The following is a 17,774-nucleotide window of genomic DNA, read 5'->3' as shown; positions in this document are numbered from 1 at the left end:
GACTTGCATTCAATTCCCCATTCCAGCACAAACCTCCGGTATGGCCTTGGGCAAGTGAGGAAACCGCTCTGTGCCTCAGTTTCCTCATCTCTGAGGTGGGGATAATAGCCCTGCCCTACCTCTCAGCGGTGGTATGAAGATAAGCACCTTAAAGGCAAGGAAGTATTCAGTGATGGGAGACCTGAGAGTACCAGAGCTCTGGGGCCTGCTCGTGAGATTTCTAGTGGTCATAAAATGATTGCAAAGTCCTCTTAATCTAGATTCCTTGATCTGCTCTGGCAGGGAGGGAGCAGTTGGGAGTGATCACTTCATTGGGTTGGGACTGGTTAGCTAATGTTTATAAAGTGCATTGAAGGTTTTTATAAAGGGTTCACGAAGGGCTAAGTCCATCTGACTCCACAGCAAAACTCGACCATAAGGGAGAGATTTCCTTTGGGAGGCTTTAAATTTTGGCTAATTAGCTGCTCCCTCTGGTTTAGATTCTTGGATTAGGGAATGGGGCAAACGAGTGGCAACGTGTCCATCGTGCCCTTCAAAATCCCCCAGGGCTCGGGCAAAGCCCCTCTGTAAATTCAGTCCATGCTAAAGAATCCACACCCTCCAGATCTCTCCTTATTGACATCATCTGTCTAGACGTGGGAACGTACAGGAAGAAACTACTTGATTATCTTTCATTGGACTAACTTTTGTTGGTGAAAGAGACACGCTTTCTGTATCATAGTCTCTACGCTGCTAACTGTTGAGGGAGATTCTCTATGCACAAGTGCTAGAGAATTGTCAAGTTTTGTCTGGCTGGTTTTTGCTGGAGGACTCCTGGGAGGTCTTGGGGATCAAGGCTGTGGGCCTGATTCTCCTCTTGCTTACCCTGGTGTGACTTCATTTCTCTTGACGGATGTGCGGCGAGAGGAGAATCCAGCCTTGGGAGCCTTCTCAGCCCTAATCTCTTCCCCTCAGTGTGGTGCAGGTGTTTGTGTTGAATAGGCGGTAACAGACGGGATTTTTTTTGTACTCTTCCCTTCTCAATTAGGGCCTAATCCAAAGCCCTCTGAAGACTCCCATGGGCTTGGGTCCTTTACTTGCATGGCAGCCCTTCCAACGACTCCACAACAAGTCACTTCACCCCCTGTGCCTCGGTTTCCCCATCTGTAAAATGAGGCTAATGATGCTAAACTCCTTTGTCAAGTGCTGTGAGATGTTATTAAAGGCGCATTCTCCAGCAGTGCCTCTGAAAGAACAAACCCGGCTGGCCAGTAGTGAAATGTTCCATACGTGGCCTTTTTGGGAGAGTGCAGACGGCTGGAAAGGCAGCAGGCGTTCGATCCCAGGTGCTGCCCAGCAGCCGGTTTCCTCTGGCTGGGAGCAGCACTTGCTGCAAGGGGGCTGTTGATTGATGGGAAGGGGAGGAGGGTTGGGGCTCCTTGCTTGTGTGGTACGAGCACAGAAACTTCTCCAGCCTCTGGCAGGCAGGGGGACTTATCTAAGCTGTTCTGGGCCCTGCCAATGTCAGGCAATGGGTTAAGGAGCGCAGGGAAGGGACAGACTCCAGATACCCCCTTCACCCAAACCTGTTAGGACTGAACGTCAGATTCTACCCACCCCCAGCTCTCATCTTGTCTTTTTGGAGGGGTGGGGGGATTCTAGGCCTCAGCAGATGGCTGGAGGTGGGGCCCAAGAGAACCCCCACTTTCCAACCGCTCTGGAGCCAGCTCAGAGCCTTGTGCGTCTCCAGCTGAAGCACCAGCCTCCTACCTCGAACCCCGTCAAGCCCTTAGCTGGTTTACCAGCGTCTTTCCATGCAGCAGTTTCTGCTGCCAGCTGCCCTCAATGCTACTCCTCTGGAATGGGGGGGGGGGGCTCTTGTGTTTCAATGCACCTTCTAGTCTTTAAACAAAAACTGTTTTATTTTTTTGACTGAATAAACATTTTTAGTGAAATATTTATATTTTGGTAAACATTTTACAGCCTTTTTGGTGAAAAATTCAAACCTGCATGTGGAATTTCTTTTATTGTGAGGGGGGCTGTTTAGGTTTTTATGTCAAAATCCCAGTTTTTCTGAAACCCAAACATTTGTACAGAAAATTGAAATATTTTCAGGGTTTTTTTAAAACTGAAAAATGTGCATGGGCCAGTTAAGAAAACAATGGACTTTTTTGGTGTTTTGGCAAAATAATTAGCATTTCCTGCCCTGTTTTACTTCTCTCCCTTCAGTGGTCTCGCCTCGGTCAGCCCTTCAGGCGGGGTTGGGTGGGTGAAGGACACTCAAGCTAAGAGCGTTTGTTCAGACTCTCGGTCTGTCTGTGTATCTACCTAGAGTACCTATATAGGGAAAAGAAATTTGACAGTAGCTAGAGGACTTTTTAGACTAGCAGACAAAGGTGTAACAAATCCAGTGGCTGGAAGCTGAAGCTAGAGAAATTCGGGTGAGAAATGAGGGGCACATTTTTAACACCGAGATTAATTCACCAGTGGAACAATTTACCGTGTGTTGTGGTGGATGCTCCACCCCTGCAGTTTTATAAAATCAAGATGGGATGTTTTTCTAAAGCGCTGCCTTCTTTCAAACAGGAATTAATTCCAGGGCCTCCTGTGCCTGTTATACAGCAGGTCAGACTCGATGTTCACAAGAATCCCTTATAATCGATGAAGCGAGGGATGGTACTTAGCATGGTGATGGGGGCCAGTTCTCTGAGCACCTCACAATGTGTAATGTATTTATCTGCACAACCCCTCACTGATCTGGCACAAGAAGCTCATGGGTTTGGATTCCAAAGTCACAGGTTCAACCCCCGTGCTGACAACCCACCCAATGGCATCAGCTTACACTAATGCCATGAGAGTCCATTGCTGTCAACCCAAAGGGCATGTCTATGCAGTTCCCTCCTCTGGAAACCCCAAGAGATCGCTGCAGAGAGCTCCTGTGTGGGCCAGTCCATGGCAGAATGGATGTAGGGTATAGATGGGGAATCTCAGTGCCTGCTTTTAAATCCAGCAACAGCTGAGCAAGAGAAGGGGGGGAGAGGTGGGGTCACAGGGAACTGGTCAATCGCTTTCCTCCCTAGAAGGGGAGGAAACATAGACTGGAAGGGGACAGGACAATTTTGCCTTAGCCGTAAGAGCCCAGCACAGGGACAGCAGTTTCAAAGACATCACCCAGTGTTCCCAGACACACATCTCTGTTTGACTGAGCAGAATGGGTTGATTTCAAGGGGATTAAAAAGGGAAAGATCATAGGGGTTTTCAAAAACCCTCCTTTACAGATCAATGCAAATCCTAGTATCAGTAATGCCATCAAATCAGCGGGATTGCTAACGTGTCTTGGCACTTATTTATGCTGTTTGTTTCCTCCCGGTGTTTCTCTCATCAAGAATCTAAATAGATGTGTGTGTCTCGTTCACATTTGCAGTGTGGCCAACTCTTGAGATAGCAGCTGTGCTGCTCAAAGCCCCAGCTTCTGGTCACATGTGGTTAGAGGAAAACCTTTCATTTTTAAAATATGTAAATTTTTAGTGCTCCTGGTTGCAGGAGAAAGCTTGAAAATCTGACCCTAGTAGTGCATCCTGAAGGCTAGGAAATCAGAAGACAAAATTGTAAAAAAATTGTTTTTTATTATATTTTTTTAATGTCATGATTTTTAAGTCATTCTAATGATATGGTGGATGCTTGGGATTGGCACCTGGGCTCCCGGTGCTTTTCACTTGTAGGTGCTCATGCACTTTCACACTGCTGCAATGGTTCGATTGCAAACACTGTCCGTGTGCCTAGCAACTGTACCTAACTGGCAGAAATCCTCCCAGCCCTTCAGGCCTGCGGCATTAGAAAATAGGCCACGAGATTAGTAACGAATCATTCTGAGGAGTTGGGCAATTCTGGAGGTTTATTACTGACGCAGTCTTGTTTTCTGAACTTCACAGTGCCAGGCGGTTGCCGTTTTCTATTCAATGCACATGCTGCCTGCTACAGAGGAGAACACCACCCTGTGCTCTCCCCAGTGGTGGTCTTGCTTGAGGCCTCTCTTGTTTTTCTCCCCTCCCACCTTAAATGCAGGTGGTTCTGGGTGAGAGAAAACAGAGCAGGGCGGTCTCTCCAGGATGGGGTCGGTCACTTACTAAACATCACCCACATCTGTTTGTCCCTGTTAAATGCTGGAGGGGCATGGCTGTTGTGTCACTTCCTGTGACGCACTGGCTGAGTGTGTTTTGTCTCCCTCTAGTGGCTGGGTCCACATACAGCCACCGTGTCCAACCTGTGGCCCTTGTGAGTTGAAGTGTGTGCCCTGAGCCATGGTCTGTGGGTTTGGTTTTTTTTAAGCTGTAAGATTTAAATAAGCTCCGTTGCTACAGGGAGACAGAAGGGGGTGCCACCCATCCCCAGCCATCTCCCACTGCTGCCCCTGTAGCAGCTACCGCATGAGCCGGGAATGCAGTTTCTCAGCACTGCCCCAGCTGGTGGCCTGCTGCATTGCGGGGGAAGGAGGTGAGAGTGATTCTTTCTGCTCTGTTGCTGGGCTGTGAGAGCCCATGGGAGAGTAGGAGAGGAGGGTTACTGGCTCTGCCTGAGCCAAGGGATGCTCCTTGCACACAGTACCTCCTCTCTCCCACGCAGGCCATCACAGGAGAGGTGAGGAAAGAGGCTTTGTCCCAATTCTGGTTTGAGCAGCCTTGGGGTTGCTCTGCCTTTCACCAAATGGCAACAGCCTCCTAGCTGGAGACAGCCAGAAACCAGCCGCTCTCCCTAACACTGCAGGACTTGCAAAGAGGGAGGTAGAGGAGCCGGCTACACTGGCTCTGTGCCAATGGGGACAGTCTTACATTGGGGTGTGGGTGGAAATCAGACTTTTCTTCCCATTGCCTCACTGAGAAGCACAAAGGGTGCAGATCAGGACACAAGAATTACTCCCCAAATTATAAACTCTGACCCTTGACCTTGTGTGTCACAATATGTTCAGCCTTCAGGCTGCAAAAGTGAGAAATCACTGACTTAAAGGATAAAAACCTGCTACTGCCCATAGCTAATGGAGCTACTCCCTTAACTCAGGTGGCAGGGGCCTGTGCTTTGGTACAAAAGTTTCTGGATTAAAACCTCTACGGAAAAGAGATGTTACATTTCCACAACAGAGAGGGAGGATGGTCCCGGGGTTAGGGTATCAGCTAGCGATCTGAGTTCCATTTTTTGCTCTGCCACAGACTTTCTGGATGACCTTGGGCAAGTCATTTATCTCTCTCTGCCTCAGATCTCCATGTGTACAATGGGGTAACAGCCCTGCCCTGCTTCACAGCGCTGTTATGAGGCGCTCAGGTTCTCCAAGCAGTAGAGGCGAGATAAAATCCCAAGATGGTGACACCAGGGCAGCCTCACTTAAAATGGCCGTGCAGCTCTGTCTGGAAACAAACGAGGGACGCAGCCTTATAGAAATACGGAATTTTTTTTACATGCAAAAAGTTAAATAGTGGACACTATTAGAAAAGCCAGCATGTTAGGGCGTGCTGAATTCTGGCTACAACATCCAATACTCATGCCTCAGACTAACCTCGCGTTACACAAAACCTTTCCTGACAACTGCAGCCGGCAGCGTAGGCAGTGAAGTGAAAGAGGTAGTAGCTGCAGAGAGATTGGCCCGGCCTGCTCTCCGCCCCCGTGCTAAGAGGTCCAGGCTGGTAAGACAGCGATGCTAAACCAGCAGGCATGAGGGCCCTCCCCAGAAGGCATAGGCTATGCAACCGCTAGGCGAGGCATCCCAATGGTCTTTTACACCAGCTCAAGCTTTCATCAAGGTAAGGATCAGCCCACTGCGGCAGGCCAGATCAGACCAACCCAATGGCTGATCTAGTTTGGTAGCGGGTCTCCCGGCTATGCCAAAACAGAGCTACCGTCCCTCCAGCCCTAGGAGCTCACCTCTGAGAATCTCAGAAATCGAGGGTGGGATGGGACCTCGAGCCCAGCCCCCTGCTCTGAGGCAGGACCAAGTAAACCTAGCCCACCCCAAGTGGTGTTGGTCCAACCTGTCTTTAAAAGCCTCCATTGGAAGCCTATTCCAGAGCTTAACTGTCCTTAGCGTTAGAAAGTCTTTCCTAATATCTAACCTGAATCTCCCTCCCTGCAGATTAAGCCCCGTTCTAATTGTCCTACTGCCAGTGGACACGGAGAACAGTGATCACAGCCTCTTTATAAAATATCTGAAGATTGCGATCAGGTTCCTGACTCCCCCCAAGTCTTCTTCAGACTAAACCTGCCCCGTTGTTGCAGAAGGTGCGTCACTTACCCAGCATAGCCTGGTGGTCAGGGCAGTGGATAAGGAGCTAGGAGACCTGGGTTTATTCCTGACTCTGCCGTGTGACCTTGGGCAAAGTCACTTCCTCTCTCCGAGCCTCTCCCATCCTTTGTCGGGCTAGATTGCCAGCTCTCTGGGAGCAGGGTCTGTCTCTCGCTACGCGTCCGGGCAGCGCCTGCCACGTCGGGGCCCTGATCTCAGAGCAGGCCTGGAGGGGCTACTGGAACAGATGTTGATAATGCACAGCAGTGTGCGGAGGTGTGGGCCTTGGGGGAGATTCCTTCCTGGCCGGGGGCTGGGGACAAACCCATGCCTGGAAGCTGTAGGCAGGTTGGAAGCCCTAGGTTTAGCCTCAGCCCGTGTGATCCAGCGCTCGAGGCGACGTGACGTGACCACTACTTAGAAACGCACATCTTTGCCAATGTGCTGACTATTAAAACCAGCATCCTACACTTAATATAAGGCCCTGGATAAAACTCCAGAGCTCCCGTCCCTCCCCCCCCACGTGGTGCCCTGCTAGCCTAGGCCGCCATGACGTTCTGGATGCCCAGCTGCTCCTTGAGGCGCTGCAGCTGGGCCAACGTGATGTTGTTGCCCCCGCACACGATGATCACCAGGGAGCCCAGGGCACGGCTCAGTTTCCCCTCCGCCTGCAGCCTCTGCACCACGCCGCTGTAGACGGCAGCCAGTGCCGCCCCGCAGGCCGGCTCCACCAGGATCTTCTCGTCGTCTGCACGGGGGGGAAGGAGGAGAGATGGGGGAGGGGCTAGCTGGTGCTCCAGGCGGCCATGGGGTCACTCGCCCATCGCAGGGCAGGAGGCCTCAGCTAGCAGGGGTGGGGGGTGACATGGGGGGTGAGCTCGCTGCTGGCCCATGAACGGGGAGGGGTGTCACCAGCTTCAAGCGTCGACGGGGGGGGGGAAAGTTGGCCTTGATCCATGACAGCTCTCGGGCAAAGGGCCAGTGAAGAGAACAAGCCAGAAACAGGGCTGGAAAAACTTGTGGTGGGCTCTTCCTTCCCCCACCCCCCAAGAGGGCAAAGCTAGGAGAGAATGACCTCTTTGGCCACGGTCAAAGCAGCCACTGCGCTCCCCTGCGGTCAGGGACACGCCGGATCTAACTGACCACCCCCTGGGGTAATGAGAACAGCAGGGGGCGCTCTCGCTTGCTCTGTCGGATTCCCCTCCTCCGCACCACAGGCCGTTTCTGAGAGAGGAAGCAGGGGGGGCAGGGCCGGTGCAACCATTTAGGCGACCCAGGCAGTTGCCTAGGGCGCTAGGATTTGGGGGGCGCCATTTTCTTCGGCAGCGACCGCGGCGGCCGGATCTTCGGACGCCCCGGTCGCCGCCGGCATTTAGGCGGAGGGAGCTGGGGCAGGGGAGCGCGGGGAGGGCCGCCCGCAGCAAGTAATGGGGGGAGGAGGGTGGCACACAGGGGAACTCCCCGCCCCAGCTCACCCCTGCCCCGCCTCTTCCCCGAGCACGCCGTGGCTGCTTCACTTCTCCCGCCTCCCAGGCTTGCGGTGCCTAAGCTGATTGGCGCCGCAAGCCTGGGAGGCGGGAGAAGTGACACAGCCACGGCGTGCTAGGGGTGGAGACGGAGCAGGGGTGAGCTGGGGCGGGGGGGGTGCCTCAGGGCGGAGAGTGGGGGGTGGGGAGCTGCCCCAATGGGGGCACCTCAGGGTGGAGGGAGGGAGCTGCCGTGTGGGGGGGCACCTCATGGCGGAGGGGGGAGCGCCTCACGGCAGGGGCACGGGGGGGAGGGCGCAAGGTGGTAGTTTCGCCTAGGGCGTGAAACATCCTTGCACCGACCCTGAGGGAGGGGATAGGATCAGCACTTGGAGGGAGGCTTGTTAGCCTGTCAGGGACTCGGGGACAGCTGTGGCTCTAGGGAACACAGCGGGGGGCAGGAGAGGCATTCTCATTGGCAGTCAGAGGATGCATTGCCCCTTTAAGAGGCAAGGGGACCAGTTCCTGTGCTGCTTCTCAGTGGGGTCAATTTAGCCCACCTGGTTCTACTCCAATTGGTGGCATCTGTCCCAGCTGGGTGGGGCCAGGTGTGCTTTCTATAAAGAGGACCCAGGCTGAGATGGTCTCTGCTGCCCCCCTCTGGTGTATATATGCCTGGAGCAAAGGTCTGGGTGGCAGCAGGCAGAAAGAATCTCAGAGGAAAGCCCTGGGGTGGGGGTAATTGTTTGGGGTTCAGGTTTAAAAGCCACGGCATGGGGAGGACTGTTTAAAAGCTTCATTTGTCGGGGTGACTGGGAAGGGGAGAATCCAGTGCTCCTGCACATCAGGAAGGGGAGTGGCCTGAGGTTTAGGAAGGATCTGGAGAAGGGTCCTGGGTGAAATTTTTGTTAAGAGTATGGTTTGGGCTGGGAGAGGGCCCCTGTAACCCAATAAAGGAGCCCTGGCCAGGTTCTTCCAGTGGGTTTTAAAACACCCTGTCACCCGTGGGGGAACACTTTTCACAAAGTGATCGCTCTGTAGCTGACCTCTCAGCCCTCCTCCTCAAAGGAAACCTGCACGACCCTTTCAAAAGGGGAGCGGGGGGCTTAAATTCATCACTTTGCTAGATACTAAAAATCATGGACCGAACAGACACACTAGATTTATGGCTTATTACAGCAATCTGTAACCCATTAACAACCCCCCTTCCCGCTGCCTTCTCCCCCTTCCTCCCATGCTTGGAGGGGTGTTAATGGGCCACTTTACCTTGAATGGTCCCCTGAAATAGATGTTAACTACTTATGCTAAACAATCTGTCCCACCTTGTATTTAGCTCTGACACTTGTTCCCCAGACCTGAAGATGAGCTCTGTCTGTGTAGCTGGAAAGCTTGTCTCTCTCAGCAATACAAGCTAGTCCAGTGACAGCTATGACCTCACCCACGTCGTCTCTCTAGTCTAGTGGGCGCTATAATGATTTGTGAGACCTGCAGGGATGTGTACCTCCCACTAGGAGGCAGCGGGAGACCTTGACCTGTTACAGGCACAATCTGGTACTGGGGCAGCACCTGCTTGGGGATGGGCAGAAGGGTGCGGAGCCTGAAACTTGCAAGGAGATGGTCAGCCATTGTGTGAGGATGACTTGGCAAATGAATGGGACACAGACTGTCCCTGCCATGCTATGCGACTAGAACCCCTGGCCATGGTCAGCGCGGCCATTTAAAATGTTACTATTCACCTCTGGGGAGCAGCGATGCCCTGGAACAAAGGACCCACCTTTGGCGTGTGGCGTCTGTGAGTGGTGGTGGGGCCTCACACACAGGAAGGGGGCTGTTACGTACCCACAAACTTTTCGATGGCCATGACTGCCTCCTGGTCCGTGACGACCTCTGAGAAGACGGGGTGCTCTCGGGCCAGCTTCAGCGTCTCCGCTCCCACCGTCTTTGCCCCAAGGGTCTTTGCGACGCTGCATCCAGGAGAGGAGAAGAGGAAAGAGAGACGCCAGCTGGTGATAATGGAGTCCCCACAGCGTACCCTTGTAAGGTCAGCACTCCCTATCCCTGCGAGCATGCAGGCAGCCAGGTTTTTTTTAGGCAGGGCCCTGTGGGATCTCAGGGTGGAGTCCCCACTGACCCCCACATTCCCCTTGCCAGAGCAGGGATCCCTGCATTCATGCTGCATCTCTCTGTACAGGACAGTGTGTCCCAGCTTTAGCGCTGCTACCACACTGGGTAGCACTGAGCAATCCCTTGTCCGAGCATCTTTCCTTGGCCCCTGTCTCTGACTGGGCAGACAGCCCTTTCGGTTCTCCCTTGCTGCCACCGACTGTCCGTGGCATGAGTTACCGGCTGGTGAAGCCTGGTTCCTACCTCGCCCTAGAGCACAAAGGAGCTTACTTTTGCAGATCTGGGCCCAAGTGCGTATGCCCATCTGCAGTGCCCAGAGAACTGTGCCCCCCGCTGCCCCTGTGGGGCAGCATTGTTGTGCTATGCACAGGAGGGGGCTGGGTGGAGGAGCCCCATAGGAGGAATAAGCCAAAACCAAAGAGCATCCAAGACATGTAGGCTGCAGAGTAGAGAAAAGGGAGGGGAATCATGAGGCTGCCGCCTCGAGTCTCTCCTCCATCAGCCCCCAAGCTGTGGTTCTGCCTAGGCCACCCCAAGCCACGGCTCCTCTCCCTTAACATCGGGGCACAGGCCGAACGCTCCAGTTCGCCCTCCTCCCCTCACTCACCTGGTGATTTCTGGCAGTGTCACCAGCTGCCCAGCAGCCATGGCAGCATTCAGGCTGTGCGCCCCTTTGGTCTCCATAGCAACAATGGGCACATCCTCCCAGCCTGCCTCCCGGAGGCCCTGGACCACTCCGCACAGCATCCCACCGCCTCCCACAGACAGGGCCAGCGCCCCAGGCTTGGAGTCCAAGTCTTCCTTCAGCTCCTTCACTATGGACGTGTGGCCTTCCCTACAGGGAGACAGCAAGAGGGATTGGGACCAGGGGAAGGGAAGGCCATGGCTAGAGATGACCTGAGATCAACAGTCCTGACCACGTTTCTCTATAAGAGCCTGGAAAATACAGGTCTTGATTCTTCTCAGCGACATCAGAGTCATCCCACTGAGTTAAGTGGAGTTACTCTTGGTTCACTCCAACATCGGAGAAGCTGAGTCTCCCCCAGTCTGGGATACTTTGGTTTAGCAGCCTGAGACCATTTCAGCTTTGAAAGGCTGCGCTCCAGAGTCATGCGGCCCAGGCTGCATCTCGCTGCCTATGGGGACGAGTGACACCTCAGAACAGGCCCAGGCGTGAGAACTAGAAGGCAAGGGGTTGTGTGGACAAGCAGACTGAGGTCCCGCCTCCGTCCAGGATGGGAGGATCCTTGTAAGGCTTCCCAGCTATAGGACTTTCTAAGGCACTTGTCCCAGTGGTACTGAGACGCAGCTGCTGTTTTTAGAGCGGGGTGGGGCGTATCAGTGCAGTGGTGCCGGGGAAGCCCAGATCTTAATGAACATGGAAATGGGCATGGATTCCCTTTCTAACGTCCTTTAGCTCCCAGCCCAGGTTCAATGCACAGCTATCCAGGCTAGGGTGGTGGCAGCGGCTTCTGTGGATGCGCTGACTTTAGAGATTCACCATGTGGTGCGTAGGCCACAACAGTGGGTGGTCAATAGACGTGCACTCTCTCTCCAGCAAGCTTCATGCTGGATCCCACACCTGGTGCGCCAAGAAATGGTGGCCACACTAACGCAGTCTAAGCAGAGGGTGAAAGCTGATGCCCGGATAAATGTGTTAGTCTCTAAGGTGCCACAAGGACTCCTCGTTCTTTTTGCTGATACAGCGTAACAAGGCCACCCCTCTGAAATCTGCTTAGATAGTCCACCCCCTTGTGTGCAACACAGAATGACCTTGTCGGGGCTGCATGCAGCCGGATTTAATCTCGGCCCGTGGTGACTCAGGCAAGCAGGGAGGTTAATAGACAGCAATGGCTAAAGCGAAGCCTTCCAGCCTCTGGTGTCCACCCCTCCCTCAGGCCACATACCAGATGAGGGGATCATCGAAAGGGGGCACATAGACCCACCCAGGGTTGTTCTTCACCAGCTCCTTGGCTTGTTCTATGGTCTCATCCAGCATCTGCAGAGAAGAGACGTTTTATTAGCCACTCACAGCGGCTTATGCACAGAACCATGAACCTCACAGCCAGTGGGGCAGCTCCCTCTGCAGATCTGTCCCAGGCCTGGCTCTGGGTCATGGTGGGGGGAGATATTGAGGCTCTCACCCCAGGCAGGCAGTCTGCTCTCTCTTGTATACCCCCTCACCCAGCCATGCACATACCTACCTCTCCCACAATGCAGACAGTGGCCCCTTCGTCCTTCAGCCGCTCGATGGTGAAAGCTGGTGTGGACGTGGGCACGAGGATGGTGGCTGGGATGCCCAGTTTCCTGGCAGAGTAGGCAGCTGCCAGGCCAGCATTGCCACCTAAAAGCAACCACATTGGGCCTCATGGTTTCCTGCATCCCACGGTGCTGCCTCCGGTGCCTCCCAAAGCAGTGTCTCCCTCTGCCCTCTTCTCCTTCGACCCTCCCCACGCCTGGGGGTTGCCCAGGAGTTTCAGGAGGTGTGGGAATCTTGCAGCACCCCAACAGAAAGACAGTGTCAGGGTGTGGCGGGGAGGTGGGGAGGATTGTAACCTCCCAGGAACTCAACATTGCATTTCCCATGTGACCAAAGATGTCTAAAGCCCTGTGGCCACCCTCGCGTGACCCACACCAATACCATCCCTGGGGCTTCTCTTCTTTTGGCAATTGTCCCACCAATGGCAGCACCAGCCAGCAGGATGCAGCCTGGATTTGGATTCCTGGCCATCCTAGTGGGCATTATTTACATCCAGGCCCAAGGAGAGGAGCCAGTGCCCGTGAGTTTCTGGGGCAATATGGGCTTGGGTGTGACATAGCCTCCAGCCCCCTCAGGGAGCCAGGGCCCTGGGTGGGTGTATCTCACCTGAGGAGCATACGAAGCGCTTGCAGCCTCTCTCCGCCCACTGTGGAGACAAAGCAAGAGGAAGGAGTGAGTGGGAGTGAACGTGGCCTCAGCCGGTGACCGCACGAGAGCTGCTCCTCTCTCTGCAGTCTAGCCCCTCCAACCCCTTTGATACTTAGGTCATTCTCCCCGAGGGCTCCTTTTATGCCTCTCGTCTGCCCCTTCCATAGAGTCTCTGCATCATCATCAAAGCCGCCATGACCACGCAAGGCCAAGCAGCAACCTCCCTTCTGCTCCCGTAGCCCCAATAATGCAGAGTCTCAGCAATTTCCACCCTCCTCTTCCAGTCTGAGAGCAGACGGTTCGGTGGGCGCATGCCCAGGATCAGGTATCTTCTGCTATGGGACTGCTGTAGTCTGCTGCTCAACGGCAGCCAGTTGGAGAGATGTAGGGAGCATAACCAGCGTCCACTCCAGGTGGGCACAGGAATCCAGGCCAGGTTCTTCCCCTCCCAGGGGTTGCACCAGAGTCCATTCCAGGTGGGCACAGGAATCCAGGCCAGGTTCTTCCCCTCCCAGGGGTTGCACCAGAGTCCATTCCAGGTGGGCACAGGAATCCAGGCCAGGTTATCTTTAGTCACCACTAGTTAAAGGTCAGGCTTCATGGACTAATGCTCCCTGCAGTATATGGGATTGCTGCAGGGAATGCCCGAACTGGATTGCTGTGCCTGCTGCAAATGGATCCCAGATTCCCAGCTACCCGCTGTCTCTCTGCCCCCGCCCGCTCCAGCTTGGCTCTGCAATCTTCTTTCCCCACCAATCGAACACTGTGCCCTTGGTGTCTGTACCGTTTTACAGAGGTGGCCGATGCCCCGGATTTTAAAGGAGCCCGTGGGCTGAGCATTGTCCAGCTTCAGGAAGACATTGGTGCCAGCCACCTTGGAGAGCGGGACGCTGTCCCTCAGGGGTGTGTTCACATGCAAGCTCCTGGCAGAAGTCATGCTGGGCTCTGAGGAAATAAGGGAAATAAGACCCATCATCAGGACCCAGGGTATTCTGTGGGTTTACCATGGAACTCACTTCTTGCTATGGATTTATGCTCTGGGGTCTCAGCCCCCATTTTATAGAGGTGTGAGCTGCCCATTCGTTTCAATGAACTGTTGACACTGAAGCCTAATGATGGCTCAAATGTCGGGATGGTTAACTGTTTCACTGCTGATCATTTCAGCTAATTTATTTATGCCTCACCTCCAAATTACCTCCTCCCCAGGCATAAAAAGCCCCAACTCCCCCTACCCAGCTGTTCCAGCTTCTCCCTTCTCCCACGTGGACAATGCAAAAAAATCTGTGTCACAATGAAAACCAACATCAAATAACCAGGGGATCTTGTTGCAGAATCTACACCCAACTTGCCCTGGAGTACATGGGTCCCTGCCCAAAATGTCACCCTCCCAAGTCTCTCTCTGGCCACCTCTATCCAACCACCGCGGCCTCAGGTCCAGCCACTCCCTCTTTTCAGCTCTTGGTGTAGATCTGGTCCCCTCTGTGCTCCCCAGCTGCAGGCCATGCTGGACTGTGTCTGCCGGATTTCTGAGTCCCATTCTCTCTGTGGATTTTCACATTAAAACCTTCCTTTGCCCCTTAGCTTATGGCTCCCTTTGGCTAAGCACTTTGTGTCCCTGTGTGTGAAAGATGAACTGCGCTGGGGGGAACGGGATATGGAGCCTTTCAGCTTGAAAGGCCAAATCCAGAGCTGGCCTGAGTGCCACTCCCATGTGATCCCAGGTCCGTCAGGAGATTGTATCCCAAGCCCCATCGTCCATTTGTGTCTTTCTTCCACTCCTGTTCTGTCTTCCAAGTGGCCTGCTAGGCGTGAGCACAGTCTGCCATGTTCCTGCCCTCTGTCACCCTTCGATAATCTTCTCAAAACACGGCGAGGCCTATAAACCCACCTTTTCCCCCTCAATGACGGGTAGTAAATGACACCCGCAAAGCAGACCATGGAACTAGTAAGATGCCTGTGTAACATCCCCACCACAGGCTATCAGCCGGATTGCAAATTGGGGCCTCCAGGATCAAAAAAAGTCCTTGCTGCTGCCACTTGAGTTACAGTAGCTTAACAGCGGTAGTGAGCTTTTATCCTCTACATGGACCAGCCACTAGAGGAGGACATAAGACACTTGGCTAGCGTCGTTAACCTGGCACCCTCAATCACTGTCCCCCTATCCCTTGTCTATCTGTATGTCTGGAAGGTAGGTTCTCGGTGGGGCAAAGACCTCCCTTCATTTTTGTCTATAATCTCCTTAGAATGCACAGAATTGATGTATCAGTGGAGCTGGTCAAAAAGTGCTTCCATGAGAAACTTGAAATTGTTTTCATTTTGTGCTAATTTTTTCCACAGAATTTTATGGAATGCTTTTTGGTTTGTTGCCCCCTTTTTGCCTCTCACTGCATCCAAAAGAAACACACGCGAATGTTTCTCAGTTTTCTTTGAAAAATTTCAGCCAAACAAAATTTTTTGATTTGGTCAAAAAGCCATTGTTTGTTGTGGGATGGGGGGGAAGTTGTGATTTTTGTTGTTGTTGTTACCAGTGTCACAAATCAGTAATTATTAGTAAACAGTAGATCTGGCCAGCACTATGGTTTTCCTGGTCCATGAAAAGTTTTGTGATATCAAAAAAATTTCCCATCCCAGATCAGGACAAAACAACTAACTTGAAAATTCTCACAAATTAAAAATCTGAAACAAATTTTGGTTCTGGTCAATTTACATGTTTTGTTCCAATTTTGATCTTTTTTTTTTACTTATAATTAGCTTAAAAGTTGAAACAAAGTTATTTTGAGTTGGCAAACTGGCATTTTTTTATTTAGAACATGGCAAAATGAAACATTTTGGCAATTTTGAAACTTTGTTAAAAAAATTTTCAGTTGAAACATTTCTCAAGACTGACCTTTTCCCAGGAAAAGTTTCGGTTTTGACAAATCAGCATTTTCGGATGGGAAGATGTTTTGGTGAAAAATTCCCAACCAGCTGTAGAGATCAGGGCCTCCTGTGTAGCATTCCCACCTAGCTCTGTGTGAAATGACTTGGGGGTTTCAGTCCCATTCTGTCCCGCAGCCCACCCCCCTAGCTGGGCCTCGTTAGCATCTAGGTAGAGGTCTGACCATACCACGGCTCTGAACTCCTATCTCGTCCCAGAAGTGGAGACAGAGGCACTGCGTTGGGGCATGTGTGTGTGAAACTAACCCTGCTACTGCCCGCACTGCATCTGTCTTCAGACATGAGTCCAGCCGGAGGACTTCATTCTGTGGACATGAACAAGGGCAAAGATCCTGCTGCTAACTCAGGGACAACCTATTTCTCTGAGCTGAAAGAGCTCCCCCCCTTGCTGCAATGCTGCTGTAAACCCTTCTCTTAGCGCTGGGCCATAACGCAGTGCCATCCCATCTGCAGCTGATCCCCCGGGAGGGTCATTTGCCAGGGGAAATACACAAACGGACCATCCCCGTGAAGGCAAGTCGCTTGGCACGTGGGGCTGGGACAGAGGGTGGGGAGGTAGGAGAGGAGAAGGCTACACCACTGCCACACAGCATCTTCTCCGGCCATCCGGCTGACTGTGGCACCAAAGTGAGTCCTTCTTGGTTAGACAGGCACTGGCAGAAGTGCAGGGACTTTGGAGTTAAAAGCTGGGAAAGGAAGGGGGGAATGGGGGAGGGGTCCCCAGAGATCCAGCAGGGAAAGGGAGGCGTGGGGCAGCCTGGGTGAGGGAGAGACAGCGAGGCAACCTCCTTTGGAATCCTGCGTATTACTGTTAAAAGTGTGCAGGGCCCCGTGGAGATGCCTGACTCCACATAGGTTTGAGCAGCTGCCTAGCCCGTCACAGGAACCCGCTCAGTAATTACCGGACTTGCACTGGACAAAGCAGTTGAGGGCCAGTTTTGTGAAGAAGTGGCCACTTATTCTGACCTAAAAGAAATCTCAGGTCAGGCACCAAAGAAACCGAGACAATCAAAAAAAAATCAGGGGCCAGTTTTGAAAATGACCGTCCTTTGACTTCAAAGATCTTCAGCTGCTAAGGCGATGAAAGCAGAATAGGTGAGTAGGAGCACTTCTGAAATCTTGCCTAGTTCAGCTCACCAAACCGCTCTTCTGAAGCTTGAATCCAGCCACCCAACAGCCCTGCGAGCCAGGGAAATGCTGTTATCATCAATGCGTAGATGGGGAAACTGAGGCACGGAATGTTGCAGTCACTTGCCTACGACCCTAGAAGGAGTGCTCCCAGCCCCGTGCTCTGATCCCACCTTCCTTTTTATGTGTTAGTAACAGCTGATAATCTCACTGAGTGCTGGGAAAGGAAGAAAGTGAAGGCACTTACCGGTTAGCGGTTAGAGCAGAGCGGCAGGGCCTTTAGCTAATGTATGCCCTGATGGCTTGGAGGCTGCAGCTGTTCAGTGCAGGAGTGAGCAAGGCTGCCGGTCTCCTGTGGTCCCCTCTCAGCGGCCAGGGTAATCTGTGGAGCCACGGTCTCATTGGAGGATGCTAGTCCCTTGGCAAGTTTTATAGGCCCATGGTTTCTGCTTGGTGGCCAATTGGGGAATGGGGCACCCCCCCACACCCCCTTGCCTCTGATGTCATTCCCCTCCCCTGCTCAGCAGAGAGATTCCAGCTAAAGGGAAACCAGCAGCAACAATACCAAAAGGAAGAGGTCAGGGAGGGGGAATTCTTCAGGCTCTTTGCAAAAGGAAAAGAGCCTATTTCAGGCGCTCCCATGCCCAAAGGAGGGTGACGCACACTGGGGAGGGACATTGCTCAGACAAAAGTTCCTTGAGTCAGATGTTTCTGAGCCGGCTCAAACCAGGCTGAGGAGCCAGGTCTGGAATTATGATTAGGGGGAAAGACGGGGGGGGGGGCCTTTTGCTTTCACAAGGCCAGCCAGTCCCCTTGCTTTCTCAGAGAAATGCACGTAAGCCGTGGAACAGCTGAAGGGAGTTCATAAACCGGAGATCACTGCTTCTCCAAACCTGGCTTCTTTTTATTCACTCTCCTACCCTCAACTTTCTCTCACTCCCGCTTCGCCACCAGACTTTGG

The 17,774-nt window shown here is 53.0% G+C and overlaps 2 protein-coding genes across 3 annotated transcripts in view; one reads left to right on the top strand and one right to left on the bottom strand.

The window, feature by feature from the left end:
- Positions 1-3,604: 3,604 nt before the first annotated feature.
- LOC123350917 (L-serine dehydratase/L-threonine deaminase-like) lies at positions 3,605-17,406 on the bottom strand. 2 transcript variants are annotated; one of them, XM_044989834.1, is made up of 8 exons: positions 17,061-17,406; positions 13,533-13,693; positions 12,707-12,746; positions 12,045-12,184; positions 11,787-11,839; positions 10,448-10,675; positions 9,556-9,680; positions 3,605-6,998 (listed from the first exon to the last, which is right to left on the bottom strand). In XM_044989834.1, exons 2-8 carry the CDS (start codon positions 13,683-13,685, stop codon positions 6,790-6,792), a joined length of 948 nt encoding a protein of 315 aa, XP_044845769.1. In that variant the 5' UTR covers positions 13,686-13,693; positions 17,061-17,406; the 3' UTR covers positions 3,605-6,789. The 2 variants fall into 2 exon arrangements, with proteins under 2 accessions (XP_044845769.1, XP_044845768.1); XM_044989833.1 differs by having other exon boundaries at positions 11,748-11,839; positions 17,061-17,402.
- The window catches only part of SDSL (serine dehydratase like), a 33,127-nt gene continuing 31,637 nt past the window's right edge, over positions 16,285-17,774 (top strand). The window contains exon 1 of the mRNA XM_044989829.1: positions 16,285-16,312. The gene's annotated coding sequence lies outside the window, so the exon portion shown is untranslated. The remainder of the gene's footprint in view (positions 16,313-17,774) is intronic.

Source organism: Mauremys mutica, chromosome 16, assembly GCF_020497125.1.
Source record: "Mauremys mutica isolate MM-2020 ecotype Southern chromosome 16, ASM2049712v1, whole genome shotgun sequence".
Lineage (NCBI taxonomy): Eukaryota > Metazoa > Chordata > Testudines > Geoemydidae > Mauremys > Mauremys mutica.
Note: the sequence above shows the minus strand (reverse complement) of the source record. Positions and strands in the feature narration are given on the sequence as shown.